Below are 16,865 nucleotides of genomic sequence, written 5' to 3'. Positions count from 1 at the left end.
CACCGTCATGCCACTGCGTACCACGCGCAGACCAGCGGGCTGACGGAGCGTCTCAACAAGGCAATCGTCGACATGATCTCTATGTACGTCGACGTCGAGCACAAGATGTGGGACAAGGTGTCGCCCTACGTCACGTTCACCTCAAAACAACACGGCGATTCAAGAGACCACTGGATTTACAGCTTTTCTTTCTGTACATGGTCAGAAGATCACGACCATGCTGGACAGTATGCTGCCCTATGAGCCAGCTGATGATGAGAGCGACGACGATATCACTTCTGATTTGGTCGTGTAATATTTTGTTTCTTGACGAGGCACTGCACAAAACATGAAGCGGTCCGGCCTTCAAATAGAGGTCACTGATACGCGTACCGCCATTCCGGTATGTGGTGCATGGCGCTTCTCATTCTTGTCTGAATTCATTAAAGTTTGACTCCGCCACTCAGACTGATCTCTGAAAAATTTTTCCCCATACTAACATGCAAGCCCTAGAGCAGTCATGTACTTGAAGAGTAGCTCCGGTGGCGGGATAAGCGCCTATTTTGTTTTGATCGAACTATTTGCTGATCTTACTCGTCGCAACGCTTTTATGTGAAACTAGCCACGTGCGATCAAAAATTCCTAATTTATGAAGTTAACTTCAACCTCGCTTAGAATAAAGCAGGCTGTCACGGAAACGTCAAAGATATATTTTGTTTTTGTTCTGGAATTAATCAAACGAATATCCTCACCAGGAACGGGTTCTTTCAAAGGGCTGCCTCCGATTGTGTCGATTTTCTTCAGCATGGGAAGCGTTGAGTTGCCGGCCACACACGACCGGGTAGACACCTTGCAGCGGTATCCCTCGGGGCAGCAGCTGGCGTAATCGCTGCAGCACTCGGCGTGGGGGTAAGGACAGCAGCCGAAGCGGCCTACCGTGGTAAGGCAACACGTCTGGCCGTCTTGGCAGTAATTGCCGTCCGGGCAACGGACCCTCTCGACTGAAATGTATTGAACGCTTGACTTTATTCGAGACTCGCTTTGTGTTGACGGCTTCAGCAGGTTAAATAAAACGTCGCATTTAAACGTATGCTAACTCATGCCGAATGCAGCGACGACGATGACGACGAGTGCTTCCTAAGAGCAGTGACCACCGACGACAGGGCACGACGTCAACGAGACGATCCTGAGCTGCGCGCGTTAATCGAGCACCTGGGAGGTTACGGGTGTGCCATGCCACGTGTTTTCTCACGAGCCCTGCCGCCCTTTGCCATTAGACAAGGTGTACTCTACAAAGAGAACTTCGGATACAACAGCTCGCCGTGGCTGCTGGTAATCCCTACCGACCTTCGAGGGGAGATTTTTCAAGCATGTCACGACGACCTGACGTCCGGACACCTCAGTTACAGCCGGACGCTTGCCCATATTGGGGAAAGGTATTACTGACCCAGGGCTCCCCAAAATCGTCAACCTATAAACAGGATCATGCCACGAGTGCCAGCGACGTCAAAAACCTCCGACGAGGCCGACAGGTCTCTTACAGCCAATTCCTCCGCCAACTGCACCCTTCCAGCAGATCGGAATAAATCTACTTGGTTTTTTTCCGCAGTCAACGTCGGAAACCACTGTATAATCATTGCCACAGATTATCTCATGCGGTACGCAAAAATGAAAGCCCTTCCTTCAGGTACTCCTTTTGAAGTCGCCAAGTTTTTCATCGAGCCCATTGTCCTCCGACACGGCGCTCCCGAAGTTCCTATTACAGATCGTGGATCATCGTTCATGGCATGGCTGACACAAGAAAACCTCCGGCTCAGTCACACCAGCCACCGTCATGCCACTGCGTACCACGCGCAGACCAGCGGGCTGACGGAGCGTCTCAACAAGGCAATCGCCGACATGATCTCTATGTACGTCGACGTCGAGCACAAGATGTGGGACAAGGTGTCGCCCTACGTCACGTTCACCTCAAAACAACACGGCGATTCAAGAGACCACTGGATTTACAGCTTTTCTTTTTGTACATGGTCAGAAGATCACGACCATGCTGGACAGTATGCTGCCCTATGAGCCAGCTGATGATGAGAGCGTCGACGATATCTCTTCTGATTTGGTCGTGTAATATTTTGTTTCTTGACGAGGCACTGCACAAAACATGAAGCGGTCCGGCCTTCAAATAGAGGTCACTGATACGCGTACCGCCATTTCGGTATGTGGTGCATGGCGCTTCTCATTCTTGTCTGAATTCATTAAAGTTTGACTCCGCCACTCAGACTGATTTCTGAAAAATTTTTCCCCATACTAACATGCAAGCCCTCGAGCAGTCATGTACTTGAAGAGTAGCTCCGGTGGCGGGATAAGCGCCTATTTTGTTTTGATCGAACTATTTGCTGATCTTACTCGTCGCAACGCTTTTATGTGAAACTAGCCACGTGCGATCAAAAATTCCTAATTTATGAAGTTAACTTCAACCTCGCTTAGAATAAAGCAGGCTGTCACGGAAACGTCAAAGATATATTTTGTTTTTGTTCTGGAATTAATCAAACTAATATCCTCACCAGGAACGGGTTCTTTCAAAGGGCTGCCTCCGATTGTGTCGATTTTCTTCAGCATGGGAAGCGTTGAGTTGCCGGCCACACACGACCGGGTAGACACCTTGCAGCGGTAGCCCTCCGGGCAGCAGGACGCGTGGTCGCTGCAGCACACGGCGTGGGGGTACGGACAACAGCCGTACCGGCCTCCCGAAAGCAGACAGCAGGTTTGGCCGTCTTGGCAGAAATTTCCATCTGGGCACCGGATGCTTTCGCCTGCAATGTGCCAGAGAGAGTTGATCATACTCAAAAATCAACGTGTTGAAGAAACAATTCCAGAGAGTTAAACTTTTCACAAAGGCATGGCATATTTGGGGGCGGTGCTTCTTGTTTGTTTGTGAAGTGGGAACATGTTGACTAAGAAACAAAAAGGACCTCTGGCGACCGAAGCCACTTTAAACAAGGCCTTTTGTATAGAAGCAGAATATTTTCTCATCTGTTTATTAGAGGCCGCAGACCGCGCGTGTGCGCAGAAACACGGCAACATCGACACTAATAAAACAGCTAGACTTGACAGTCCGTCAAATGCACTGAATGCGCGATAGCACTGAATAGATATTTTTATGCCACATTTTTTTAAGTGGTGCGGCGTACCGGTTTTGTAATTTACCCTGATAGTTTTCAAGCAGGCCCAACATGACTTTCTTGTTTATGGCGAAAGTTTCATATGATTCCCGTTCAATTGTGGTTGGTGTTTCTCGTTTTTTTTTTCTTCTGTGTACTGCACAATTTCTCTTCAGCTGCTCTTCCGCTGCCTTCTATTGTAAAATTATCATTGGCATAGCGGTATCCTGGTCACTGCTCCACGTTTCAACGGGAAACCTATTGAGCCGTTGTTACTGTTACCGTTAATGTATTAGTGGAGATTGTTATGATTAAAAAGATCAAAAACACCATTGCAGGGTGGAGCGTATTATTTCTTTCTTGCGCACTCAATCCCCTTCTTCTAGTAGGGCATGGTTTGCAAGATATTTTAACCCGCCAGCAAAGTTAAATGCAAAATGACACAATATTATGCAGCAATTTTATGAAGTATTAATTGCGTAGAGGGACACACGACAAATAGCAGATGAGGGCAAGTATCAAAATACTTGACTACCGCAGTGAAATTATGAACGTAACAGCGGAGTTTTGTTTTGTTTTCTCTCTCAGAAAACCTTGCTGACTATTGTGACCGAATACGGCCCAAAGATGGAACTGGAGCGTGTATCACCAGTCTCGATAACACCCTCGATAAGAATCCATCTCTCGGCAAGCAATTGGGGATCGTTTTTGTGGAAGTAAAGTCTCGATAACAAGCACTTGCTCTGAGCATTGTCCAAGTCGGGAACGAAGATGTAATCAACATTGACGGCCCGCGCCCGCACCGAGACACCTGAAACCTCGATGTAGCACGGAGTTGTGTAGGTTAACTCTGCTTAGTTGTATTAGTGTTTTCGCCTAAACAGTTAGCACGTAGGGACGTCAGTGAACGCATATCCTAGTTATTGTAAGCGTCAAATAAACGTCTAAACAAAATTTAGCAAAAAAAAATGGTTTGCCTTTTTTAGAATAGAACTTGATGTCGTAGTCGCTAGAAAATATATCAAATATTAACAAATAATTAAGCAACTGTAAAGGATACTTTCTCTAATTAGCGGAATCTTGCGCCACCTAGCCGTTGTAGCAACAGTTAAAGTCACAACGATGACCAAACCTATATATTGTCATAAATCAGTCATCTGAAATATAAACTCCCCAGTTCAATATAGGGAAGCGATTAATTTTTGAAGGAAAACAAAATCTTTTAGAAATAAATATATGATTGTTTAACTTTAGTACCTATTAAATATACTTGGGTGATTTCAGATAAGATCGACCAAAGGGTTACTAGTCGACATTTTCAAATCAACTGATGTTTTTATATGTTATTGTCTAGTGTCTGGTACGAACGAATCCAAACTTAGTTTTGACTAGAAAAAATACTTGGGGACAGGAAAAATCGTAATGCATGAGGTGGTGGACAGTTGCATTAACGCGCACTGATGGAGGGGGCCCGTTTGAGAGTGAATAACTAAAGCGATAACATTAGGAGAACTCTAATACGTTTTAGGCGCAAACTATGGGTATAGCTTGCTTGTAATATAAAGTAATCATATTTATTTAAGATTTATTTATTTTTCTAAAAATTGACAAACATGCCTGCTCGAACGACAAATGGCAAATTTTGGAGGTCTGTATCTCATGAAATAATTTAATCATTATGATATAATTTGCAGATATTATTCTACTAATATATAGCTAATATTTAAAAAATAACTAAGGTATCTGTGTGATACAATAGTTAGAATATATTTGGTCAAACAGGAAAAAAAAATCAAACAAAGAAAAATTCCGATGCGAATAAAAAAAAAAACACCACCCTCGATTTTTTTTAAATTTAGGTAACCTGTTATACTCTATTTCGGCATTCATTTCCATTAAAAACATGTTGCATCATTTTATTGAGAAAGAAGATACAACTCCCCAAAGTAGGGTCCTTTTTCAAAGACTACACTTAGCAGTGTTTTATACAAGAACCGACTCTGAGTTCCAGTTTCATGAAACCAACACACGTCTTTTATATATTTTTATTCAGATGAGGCCAATGATAACTAAAGAAATCGTTCACACACTTAAATTAAGGAGAAACTACTGTGTACAAAGAGGTATCATATTACGGACTAGTGATCCGAGAAAAGATCATGCAGCCATCGGCCACTAGGAACTTTGTTTACTTTATTCTCCTGCGACACTATATGCTATTCCCTCTTCCGCTCTACCTTCATCTCTCTCTCTCTCTCTCTCTCTCATATATATCCCTGATATATATCCAGAACAAAAACATGTTCAAGCATTCCCTTTCTGCGTGGTAGTGTTCTGTGGCTAGCAAAAATCATTTCCTCGCTAAGCTCACGATTATGGCAAAATAGTTGCCGGAAACCGCAGACGACACTCGTCGCTAGTTCTGGCAAAACGGCCGATACAATCTTTTTTTCGTATTTCCCCGCTCGCTGTCAAGGACAAGGGGGTTCGCTTCAACCAGCAAAACATGGCCGCCGACGCCTGTTTACTGAGCAGTCATGCCTGTCGCCATCTCACTCGCTGGCGCCACGGGCGATAATATCAGGCACAAAGGGGCACACCAACCGGCAGCATTATCCCCAAATACTCGAGCCTCGCGTAAATACATAGAGTGTAAACGCTGTCGCCATGTTATCGTAGTAAGACCGCCCCCCCCCCCCTCCCCCAACGGGGGACTGCAGTACGCGACGGCGTACTAACACAACGGCGACGATATCGACATCGCGGGCTCCGAATTTTCCCATAGTTCTACTCCACGGGCATTTCTCGAAACGCTTGATATTGTGTACGCCCGCCTGGAAGGATTTCAGGCGCGTAGTTAAGATAAGGCGGTTCTCCGCGGCAAAAGAAAGCAATTTCACAAAAGCTTAAAACCGGCGGCGACGCGTGTGCGGTGAACGCTTGTAGTTTTGGTGTAGACAGGGTGTGTGTGTTCTCGTTGTTGAAACCAGCCGGCGATAAGGCACTGCAGGCGGTAGCTCAGTACAGCAAGGGCTAATCCGAGTGACCATCAACGTAACCCCACCGCCAACCCCTCGCGAACCGGTCGCCGACATGGCTCAGGCTGTGTCATGAACCACGTGGTAGAAGCTCGGGTGCTTTCATATCAGCGCGTGGAGGGACGACAGTGCGATTCCGGAAAGTCTTTTTCGAAGGCCGCTGACCACAATTTTTTGTCTGGAGACTTTCCCTCTTTCTTCCTTTGACGTTGATCAAGCTTTGCCGACAGCCTCAGTTGTGACCTCTCTTTTCAAATGTACGTTTGCAGTGAGTGAGCTCCTCAGCCTCGGACTTGTCACTTGTGCACCCAGTAGTTCTTTCACTTGGCCATTATATGCCATCAGTTGGGGTTTAATTTCTATTATTTATGTATACATTATGAAGACGTCCTGGAGCTCCGAACGAGTGTTTTGTGCAGATTACTTTTGCAAACACAAAAAGACTATACCAAAGCAGCGGAATTTTCGAAGTGTTGGCGAGTTGGACCTAAACTCGTTGAAGCAAATTCTTCCGCCTGACTGTTCCACCAAAGTGAGTGCGACGGACTACCTGTGCTACCATTGCTTCATGCACAACACTAAGGAGATCTCGATGCGAAGCTCAGAGCAGTGCCCTGACATATTTGTGCCAGCTGAAGAAGCAATTGAAGATCTAAATCGCAGCATCCTCCGGGATATCAAGTTCCTGGAGTGTAAGAAACTGGCCTTTTGGGCAGTGATCACAGTCTCCTTGAAGGCACAGTTCTGTTGCTGGGTCGCACAGAAATGCCGAGTTCATTTCACCAGTGTTGAATGTTGAGCCTGTAACGTTCTCTAGAGCGGAAATACAAAGATAATAATTGGCGCAGCGCACACAAACGCACACTTCCTGGTGTGGAATACATTGGACCCATCTAGGGCGCAACGAATAAAATTTCGTTAGCCCAACGCCGGAATCGGGATGCTTGTCTTTGTATATAAAGAAAGACAGTTCTGTCTGCTTTCTATAAGAGAAAGCAGACAGAACTGGAGCAGGTTGCTGTCAAGAATATACGCTCAAGGCTACGTATTGCGTACGACAGGGACGCACCGTCGGGGTCGTCCGAACCAACATGCTCCACATGCACTGAGTGGGTGGACAACTTTCGGCAGGCCTTTGAAACCGCCACCTCTCTCCGGGAACGTTGTCAACTGCTTACACTCCTGCCGTCAACACTGACGAAGAATGAGGTTCAAAAGATGATTCCACAGGCGTCAATGTACCTCATCAGTAAATCCCGAAAACTCAAGGAAAAGCATGGCGTGTGGTATGAGCCGGATCCTTACACGAGGTGCAAGGTGAGCCCTGAGAACCTGTCTGCTGCCCTAGAGTACTTCACGAAAGACGAGCTACAACGTTCGCGCCAAAGTCCCAACCAGAAGGACGTCATCTCTGTCATGCTCAACGGAGAGAAAACGTTCGTGCCAAAGCGCTTCATGACACGCTCAATACGAGAGGCCTTCCGTGTATACAAAGACAAGCATCCCGATTCCGGCGTTGGGCTAACGAAATTTTATTCGTTGCGCCCTAGATGGGTCCAATGTATTCCACACCAGGAAGTGTGCGTTTGTGTGCGCTGCGCCAATTATTATCTTTGTATTGCCGCTCTAGAGAACGTTACAGGCTCAACATTCAACACTGGTGAAATGAACTCGGCATTTCTGTGCGACCCAGCAACAGAACTGTGCCTTCAAGGAGACTGTGATCACTGCCCAAAAGGCCAGTTTCTTACACTCCAGGAACTTGATATCCCGGAGGATGAAGAGATTGTGCTTGCAACATGGGAGTCCGGCGACCTTGTGAAAAAAACTTTGGAACCTGCGGCTTTCCTAAAAGTCATCAAAGTGACGGTTGGAAGTTGGTTACTTCACAACCATATCCGGCAAACGCAAGGTAAAGCGATCTACGATGAAAAACAGTGCCTGCAACGCGGGAGCATTGTCTTTCATTTTGACTTTGCTGAAAACTGAACCATCGTGCTTCCTGACGAAGTGCAAGCATATCACTGGAAAAAAAAACAAGTTTCGATATTTACATGTGTAGTGACGACAAGAAAATCTACAAACAGCTTTGCCATCATCAGTGAGGACCTGTGTCACGACGCCGCTCACGCTTGCTTGGCTCTAGAAAAAGTGAAGGAGTGGGTTGAAGACAACGTTGCGGTATACTCGTACGTGACGTACGTAAGTGACGGCGCCCCCAGTCATTTCAAGAATCGCTACCAGCTTCACCAATTTGCAAAGGACGATTGCCCACAAGCCCAGTGGTTATTTTCTGCATCTGGACATGGGAAAAATGCATGTGACGGAGTTGGAGGACTCGTGAAGCACCAGGCCACGCTGAACAACTGAGAGAACGTTCAGTAAGCGCAATTCAGACGGCCAGGACAATGGTGAGCGTTCTATCAAAGAAACTGAAAGGCGTGCATCTTGTATATCTGGACGAAAATGAGGTTGTTCGGTATCGTGAACAAAAAAAAGAAGAGTGGCTGACGCTGCGCGCCTTCCCTGGCATTCAGTCTTGGCACGCGTGGCGGCTCAGCAAGTCATCAACAGAAGGGACCTGTGACGTATATGTAGCACGGACAGTCGGATCTGCTTGGAAGCAACTTTATTAAATGGGTACAGCGAGGAAAACCTTAGCGTAAAGTGCCGAATTTGATTTCCCAAGGACTGCTCATTTTGAATGCAGGGACATCTTATTTATCACATTTTTCTTCACGGGGTATTTAACCTACTGTTTTTGTTGGTGGTTACTAATAACTTTTATCTGATCACTATAAAAAAAAATCCCAAAATGTTATCCTCGACCAGGATAAAATATATCGGCTTGCCACGATTCATTCATACACCGAGAGCATCGAAGCTGCTCCAGTTAGGCACTATGGCATCCGTCACCTGAAATTGTTTGTAATCGTAAATACACAGCCAACCTAAATATCTTACTATTATATCTTTGTTTTTGTGTGTGGAAGTAAAGTTATTTATTTTACTCTAGATGTAAAATATACCGGAAGGTACAACTTCACACTGCATCATCTTTTCTCAAATCATTAGTCTCTAATATGATACCACTTTGTACGCTTATGTAAAATGCTGTATATAGTTTCTCCTCCCTTTTACTGTGTGACCGATCGCTCTTTTTATCAATGACCTCATCTGAATAAATGTATATAAAAGATTTGTGCAAGTTTCATGAAACTGGAACTCAGAGTCACTTCTTGTATAGGACACTGCTAAGTGTAGGCTTTGAAAAAGGACCCTACTTTGGGGAGTTGTTTCTTCTTTCACAGTGCAATGATGCAACATGTTTTTAATATAAATGAATGCCGAAATAGAGTATCACAGGGTACCCAAATTTTAAAAAAATCGAAGGTGGTGTTTTTTTTTTTATTCGCATTGGAATTTTTCTTCGTTTGATTTTTTTCCCATGTTTGCCTAAATATATTGTAACTATTGTGTCACTCAGATACCTTATTTATTTTTTCAATAATAGCCATATATTAGTAAAATAATGTCTGCAAGTTATGTAATAATGATTAAATTATTTCATGAGATACAGATTTCCAAAGTTTGCCATTTGTCGTTCGAGCAGGCATGTTTGGCAATTTTTAGAAAACTAAATAAATTTTTAATAAATATTCTTTATATTACAAGCAAGTTGTACCCATAGTTTGTTTGTAAAAAGTTTTAAAATTCTCGTAATTTTATTGTTTTAATTATTCACTTTCAAACTTGCCCCCTCCATCAGTGCGCGTTATTGCAACTGTCCACCTCTCCCTGCCTTACGATTTTTCTTGTCTCCAAATTTTTTTTCTGGTCAAAACTAAGTGTGGATTCGTTTATACCAGACACTAGACAATGTCATATAAAAACATCAGTTGATTTAAAAATGTCGACCAGCCACCCTTTGGTCGATTTTATCTGAAATCACCCACTTATAGCATTCCTTCTCTACTTTTTGCCCTAAACGATGGTTGCCGGTTTCGAACCTGACCGCAACGTTCTCTTTCACCGATTGCCCAACCGACTTGGTGACGAGACCTAGAATAATAACAATTAATCTGTATGCTTACTTTTAAGGCAGCAGGCAGGCGTTCTGAACAGTGAGGAATTTGGACGAGGAGAAACTAAAACCACTCTTCCGATTTGATCGTGTAGTATTTTGTTTCTTGACGAGGCACTGCTCCGAGCATGAAGTGGCCAGGCCTTCAAAAAGAGATCACTGTCACGGGTACCTCACTTCCGGTATGCGGTGCATAGCATTCCTCAGTCTTGTCGGAATTCATTGAAGTTTGACTCCGTCACTCAGATTCACCTCTGAAACTTTGGTTCCCATACTTTGCTGATCTTACTCGTCGCAACGTTTCAATGCGAAACCAGCCATGTGAAGTCAAAGATTCCTGACTTATGAAGTTAATTTCAACCCCACTTTTAAAAAAAATAAAGCTGCCAAGAAAATGCCATAGATATATTTTTGTTGTTGTTCTGGGATAAATCAAACGAATATCCTCACCAGGGGTGGGTTCTTTTAAAGAGCTTTCTCGGATTGTGTCGATTTTCTTCAGCATGGGAAGCGTTGAGTTGCCGGCCACACACGAGCGGGTAGACACCTCACAGCGGTAGCCCTCCGGGCAACAGGACGCGTGGTCGCTGCAGCACACGGCGTGAGGGTACGGACAACAGTCGTAGAAGCCACCCCCAAACATACAGCAGGTTTCCCCGTCCCGGCAGAAACTTCTATCGGGGCACCGGACGTCTTCGACTGCAATGTGCCAACGATGACTGATCATATTCAGAAACCAACTTGTTGAAGAAACAAGTCCAGCGAGTTAAATTTTGCACAAATGTATGGCACATTCGTGGGCGGGGCTTCTCATTTGTTTGTGAAGTGGTAATTTGTTGGCCAAGAAACAAAAATGGACATTTGGCCACAAAAGTCACTTTGAACAAGCACCGCTTTTATAGGAGGAGACTAGCTTCTCATCGATTTATTAGAGGCCGCAGACCGCGCGCTTCCACTTACCCTCCAAACACGTTCAAACGGAGGACGCCGGCGTTCGACGTTTGGCGTCCGCGTGAAAATGCGTTCTAACAGTGAGAAGCAACAAGGGCAGCTGGCTGGTGGGTGCACTGGCGTCCACCGCGCGCTTCCATCTTCTGCTCTTCCTCAGTTTCTACCGATAGGGGAATGGTGTGCAATGGACACGTGGCGAAGGTATTGTGAAAAGAATTTTTCATTCATGCACCTCTTCGTTGGGGGAACTGCATCACTTTCCCTAAGATGCCGCCGCGCATACGAATGACACCCTCACCCATGGCCCTGCTATGATGCAACCGACATCAACACTAGCAAGCTAGGGTTGTGCAGGGTTTTCATACGACGATACCACTTCAAAAGGCACTCACCCGCTGGCGCGTTGGGACCCAGCTGCTGTGAGAGTACCATAGGCGTCAGCAGTGTCTCGACCTTCTTGGTGGTTGTGCTTATCTGGAGGCAGGTCCCGTTAGACATGTTGCAGTGGTATCCTTCCGGGCAGCAGTGCAGGTGATCGCTGCAGCACACGGCAAACTGGTACGGACAGCAGCCATACTGTCCGCTGTTCTGGAGGCAGCAGGTGGTGCGGTCCGGGCACAGGGCTCCGTTGGGGCAGCGCACAAACGTCACCTCAGCTCCTAAATAGCCACCGAATAGATGAAAAATCACCGTATTGACGTGAGTTCACCTGGATGTCAGTCCGCCTTTGGAGGGCGTCTTGTACGTTTGTGCTATCGAGAGACGGTGCAGCCAGTGAAGTACGATTGCCGGCGTGGGGTTATTTTGCGAGCACCTCAGAGTACGCGAATGTACTCCTGTATACAACGCTTGTTAATCTCAAGAATGGAAGTAGTAGGAATATAACTTATGCATGGTGTATGAGCACGCGGAGGGAGCTTTTCTTGTTGTTGTTGTGGATTGCCTAGTTCTATGTTGTACAACTTGACTTCTACTAATCGCACTTTCCAGTCAAATCTAGCATAACCGTAGGTAGCATAAGCTAACATAATCTTAACAACTAGACAAACCAAACTTTACGCCACCTTATCTAACATATCCCAATTACAGATATTATAACCTAATCTTCCATAAGCTTACGTCACATAAGATATCCATAACTTATAGTTATCTAGTCAAACCTAAACTAGTCTAGCCGAACGTAGTCTTACGTAATCTAAACAACTCTAATCTTAGTTAACCTCTATGAAAACCTAATCCAATTTTGGGTAATCTAAATTAACCAAATCTTAGATATTCTCATTTCCTTACCTTATCTACAGCTCCGTGTAAGTGTACGTAACCTAACCTAGCGTAATCACAGTTAACCTAACTGAACTCTGGCATCGTCGTTAGCACTGTCGCCTTCACCGTAATAATTAAACCCGAGTCCCACCAGCGCGACAGACAGAAACAACCAACACCGAAAAGCCCCAAGCATGTGCAGCGAGCACGCAAATGTATATTTTCCAAGCTTCCCATCGCTCGTGCTTACTTAAAGATCGACGATCAGGTCTCGCTTTCCACTTTTGCCTCGCTTCCCCCTTTCCCCCTTCTATATCCTCTTCATTTTTGCCTGTTTCCTTCTCCTTCAGGGTGAGGAGGCTCTTCTGTATTGCAGAATCTCAAGTCTGGCAGGCGGCCTTTAGCGAGCATTGAGACGGTGCAAGCCTCGTGTGCGTGCTGCACGTGCTTTGGGCTTCTCGGTGTTGGTTGTTTCTGTCTGTCATTCTAGTGGGACTCAGGCATTAGACATTCGTATTATCATGTAAGGTTAGGAAGTAAAAAACTTTCAGCGTTTGCACTCTGGTGAAGGAGGAAGACCAGCGAGGCTTTTCTATGGTGGGAATGAAGAAATGGCCTGCCGCAAGTCGGCAAGCCAGAGTGGAAAGGCTGGAAAGGTTGCCGCAATCTACAAGCGACGGTGGCAACCAGACAATCGGCAAGCCGGTTGTCTAGTTGCCGCCGTCGCTTATAGAAGGCGGTAGCTGTCAAGAGTTTTGTGTCATTATTTGTTTGCTGGCGGACATGGTACTGGGGAAACTAGCTATTAACAGCTCCGCTGTAAAAATCGGTTCCATCAGACCTGAAATTACACGCAGTGTATATCAATGTTTGGTGAACGACATGCTAGTTCATTCTTTGCCGAAAAGGGTTTCCAAGAGAAACACTATCACCGGTGAGGAGTCAGTTTTGTTTTATATATTGATACACATAGGTAGTCCGTACCCCTTACAAGAGAAAAACATGAACAGAAAAATCTGGGAAACCCCTACATATATTTTTTTTTTACGACCGAAGTTGTTTTTTTTTTTTTATTTTGAGCGTGCAAGCTGCTTTTACTGGGACAGTTTGGCAGGCTTCTCAGTATGCTGAAATTCTAGCAACCACGGTTGGAAGCCTGGCAACCGGGAAATGGTATGTTCCCTCCGCCATCTTGTGTCATTTATTCGTAACTATTCATGACTTCCTCTTGATGCAATAGAACGCTATACTGTGGCTTACCGCGAAGTAGGCTTCTTCTAGCGGGCCTTATGCTCTGCCCGTCAGGCATTCCCTCGCCTTATAAACGGTCCTTTGTGCGTATTGTCCCGCCGTCAAGTGCACTGTAAAGACGCTATTGGCGATTTAAGGTAGGAGTAGGATACAATGAGAGAAACCAAATACGTCTTGCAGCGCTAGGTTACTGAGCATGACGTTTACATGCTCATCTAACGTTTGATGTGTGCGGTAAGTAAATTCAGCAAAATTATGTTCACCAAAGTTACGTCATAAGTAATGTGAAAAGCCCTCATACTTCGGTATCAACGTGTTCTTTTTGTGTGCACTATCCTCTCGGCTCACATTCAGCTCTGGAAACTGTATGCAGCATTTACATTGAGGGTCATTCCAGATTATCTCACTGCCTCCGGCTCAGCCGCCGTGTCTCCTTGTATAATTATCTTCTCGTCGCATGCTTCTGTGTCACTTCGTGCGATATCTCTTCTGCGTTCGGGTGGAAGCTCAAGGGGGAAGATATGCGGCTTCCGGAAAGATTTACTCTCCGCGAAACGCGCGCACAACAATCATTTGCGAAACCTTAAAGAAATGGCGATTGACGTTAAGGTGCAGATAAAACATATACCTAAAGTTCATTGATACTGCAGATTCAGAGCCTTCATATGCAGATGAGATGCCGAGGAGCGTTGTCACTCTTTCCGCGGCATTCGTTTTACACATTTGTTAAGATGCCTAGGATGGCGACTTGAATGAACGTGTGATGGAGTCGTTCTAAAATTGACAGAACTCAACGCGTACCTAAGAGTGAAGGTAAGACGCTTAGTGGAGAGATCAACCCTTGGCCTTGCATAGTGTGGCTGAATTTTGAAAAATAAATGTTCCGGCCAGCACAGGCACTGAGTGTGCGCACTCGTGTGGGCGTATCCGACGGTTGGTAATTGATTTGAGCACGAATCCTGTGTTTCAGCCTAGCTGGCTAGTGCGACGCTCTCCGAATGATAGATATACTAGAAAGATGTCCAAGTGCGTGAGATAGTCTTGATAGCTCATATATGTTATGTTATAAAATCCTGAGCAACACCACTAAGAGATTGTGACTTGAATATAAGGATGGGCTTTAAGATATTGTTTTAAATATTCTTTTTTTAAGTATAGCAGATTTTATTTTTTCGTTGAGCAAAGATGTATAGCAGTAATACACACCCTGACCAGTTAGTATTGCACAATCAGCCGTACAGAAGTGGTAACAGCTCAGTATGAATTATTGTAATTCATGTCTAAAATATTATTTCCTATCAGAAAAAAAAAATATTTTTGGGTCACGTACCTTCAGTAAAAGCCACAGCAAGGGCCAGCACAATCATCATTCCACTGGTTGTCATGGTCTGGAAAACGTGGGAGGCTTATCAGCTTGTGTTACAAAAGAACAAGACATCATTAAAATTGCTATTTATAACAAACGGTTATGGAGCAGGTGACAAAAATAAATATGTATCAATATACATTTGTTGTATACATAAGGTAATGCACAATGTTTCGTAATATTAGTATTCGTACATTCACAAATTTTAAATTTCTTCTGCAAACTTCACCCTCATTTGTTAAAAAATAGTTTAAGAAAATGAAACAGTTCTGGTGAAAAAATTGGTAATTACCGACTCCAACCGCAGGCAAGTCTCGTAATGCTTAGACAAGTTACTCGGGACCTAGCTCACTTCTGGAGTTCCCGCAACATGAAAGAGTTCACCAAAGAGCAAACACACCAGCAACTCATTCAATAAACCCGAAGCTTCCCAGCTACCTCAAACAGGTATCAGCCGTAGTCACATAAACGGCCGAAATAAAACATTCACGGTGAGAAACACCCGAATCCAGTGTCCGCCAAGCACGAAAAACACCCCTCGAGTCCTTTCCTAAACTCCGTCTATCTAAAGGCAAGCTGGATCCCAGACAACGCGCCTCTCCCCGCTTTTAACGTCATCGTTATCTCTTTCTCCCCACCCCCCCCCCCCCCCCTACGGCCACCTCCTCTTCACAGCCCTCCACTTACAATCGCCGTCGCCCACCCTTCAACCTTCTCAGATGCACACGTGACTTTAGGCCTGGGCTTCTCACGAGCACTCACCCATAGCAGCAGTATCGGTATCTGATTGCAGGCACTGGTGAAAGCTGCCTCTGGGGATGTGGTAAACTTTTGCCGGACCTGAGGATTGGCAGGATCGGAAAACCTTCAAACTTTTGCAAAGCTTGATGTAGTTCGTCTTTTACTCCAAATGTCAAATATTAGAAAGAAAAAAAATTTATGAAGTAGTTTAAGTATTATATTTATGAAGTAGTTTAAGTATTATATTTATGAAGTAGTTTAAGTATTATATTTATGAAGTAGTTTAAGTATTATATTTATGAAGTAGTTTAAGTATTATAAGTGTCAGAATATGAAAACTAATATTTATGTAATGGACATTGTAAGTTCGACATCACCGCTCCACACAAACCGTTTCTAGGGGTGTGGTTATGGAGGAATACATAGGATTGGATTTCGTTCTGTAAGAACGTTGGTTCAAAAACGGTCGTGGGATTTAAACGTCTAAAAATAGATTTAGGAAGCCTCGTTTTCACACTTACACACTACAGATGTTTGCCGATAGAACTTCAGATTTGACGTTGGTTGTTCATGATGGTTCACGTTACAGCGCCCTCGAACTCGAAAAACTGTCGCTCAAAATTCCAGACACAAAAAAAACGCTCTCTGCGTGCGTGCGTGCGTGCGTGCGTGCGTGCGTGCGTGCGTGCGTGCGTGCGTGCGTGCGTGCGTGCGTGCGTGCGTGCGTGCGTGCGTGCGTGTGCGTGTGCGTGTGCGTGTGCCTGTGCGCGTGTGTGTGTGTGTGCGTGCGTGCGTGCGTGCGTGCGTGCGTGCGTGCGTGCGTGCGTGCGTGCGTGCGTGCGTGCGTGTGCGTGTGCGTGTGCGTGTGCCTGTGCGCGTGTGTGTGTGTGTGCATGTGCGTGCGCGTGTGTGTGTGTGTGTATGAGCTGGAGCGACAGTTTTTTTAGCGCGATGTAACATCGACCATCAAGTTTGCCGAGCATCAGGTAAGTTGACATATGTTACGGGCAGATTGTTTGGTCACACAAATGATCACT

General features: G+C 45.1%; 1 protein-coding gene across 11 annotated transcripts in view; it reads right to left on the bottom strand.

Moving 5' to 3' along the window:
• The window catches only part of LOC8042854 (progranulin), a 91,203-nt gene extending 75,521 nt beyond the window's left edge, over positions 1–15,682 (bottom strand). For 2 of the 11 annotated variants that reach the window (XM_040219364.2, XM_040219368.2), the window contains exons 1-6: positions 15,380–15,680; positions 15,052–15,109; positions 11,600–11,866; positions 10,707–10,955; positions 2,538–2,786; positions 732–980 (exon numbers count right to left, since the gene is read on the bottom strand). In XM_040219364.2, the coding sequence (XP_040075298.1) occupies positions 732–980; positions 2,538–2,786; positions 10,707–10,955; positions 11,600–11,866; positions 15,052–15,106 (1,069 nt within the window). In that variant the 5' untranslated portion in view covers positions 15,107–15,109; positions 15,380–15,680. Of the gene's footprint in view, positions 1–731; positions 981–2,537; positions 2,787–10,706; positions 10,956–11,599; positions 11,867–15,051; positions 15,110–15,379 lie in introns of all 11 variants that reach the window. The other 9 variants (XM_040219370.3, XM_042292076.1, XM_040219365.1 and 6 more) reach the window with 8 other exon arrangements.
• Positions 15,683–16,865: the final 1,183 nt, after the last annotated feature.

Source organism: Ixodes scapularis, unplaced genomic scaffold (assembly GCF_016920785.2).
Source record: "Ixodes scapularis isolate PalLabHiFi unplaced genomic scaffold, ASM1692078v2 PGA_scaffold2__306_contigs__length_199485367, whole genome shotgun sequence".
NCBI lineage: Eukaryota > Metazoa > Arthropoda > Arachnida > Ixodida > Ixodidae > Ixodes > Ixodes scapularis.
The sequence above is the reverse complement of the archived record's forward strand: the minus strand, read 5'-3'. Positions and strand labels throughout refer to the sequence as shown.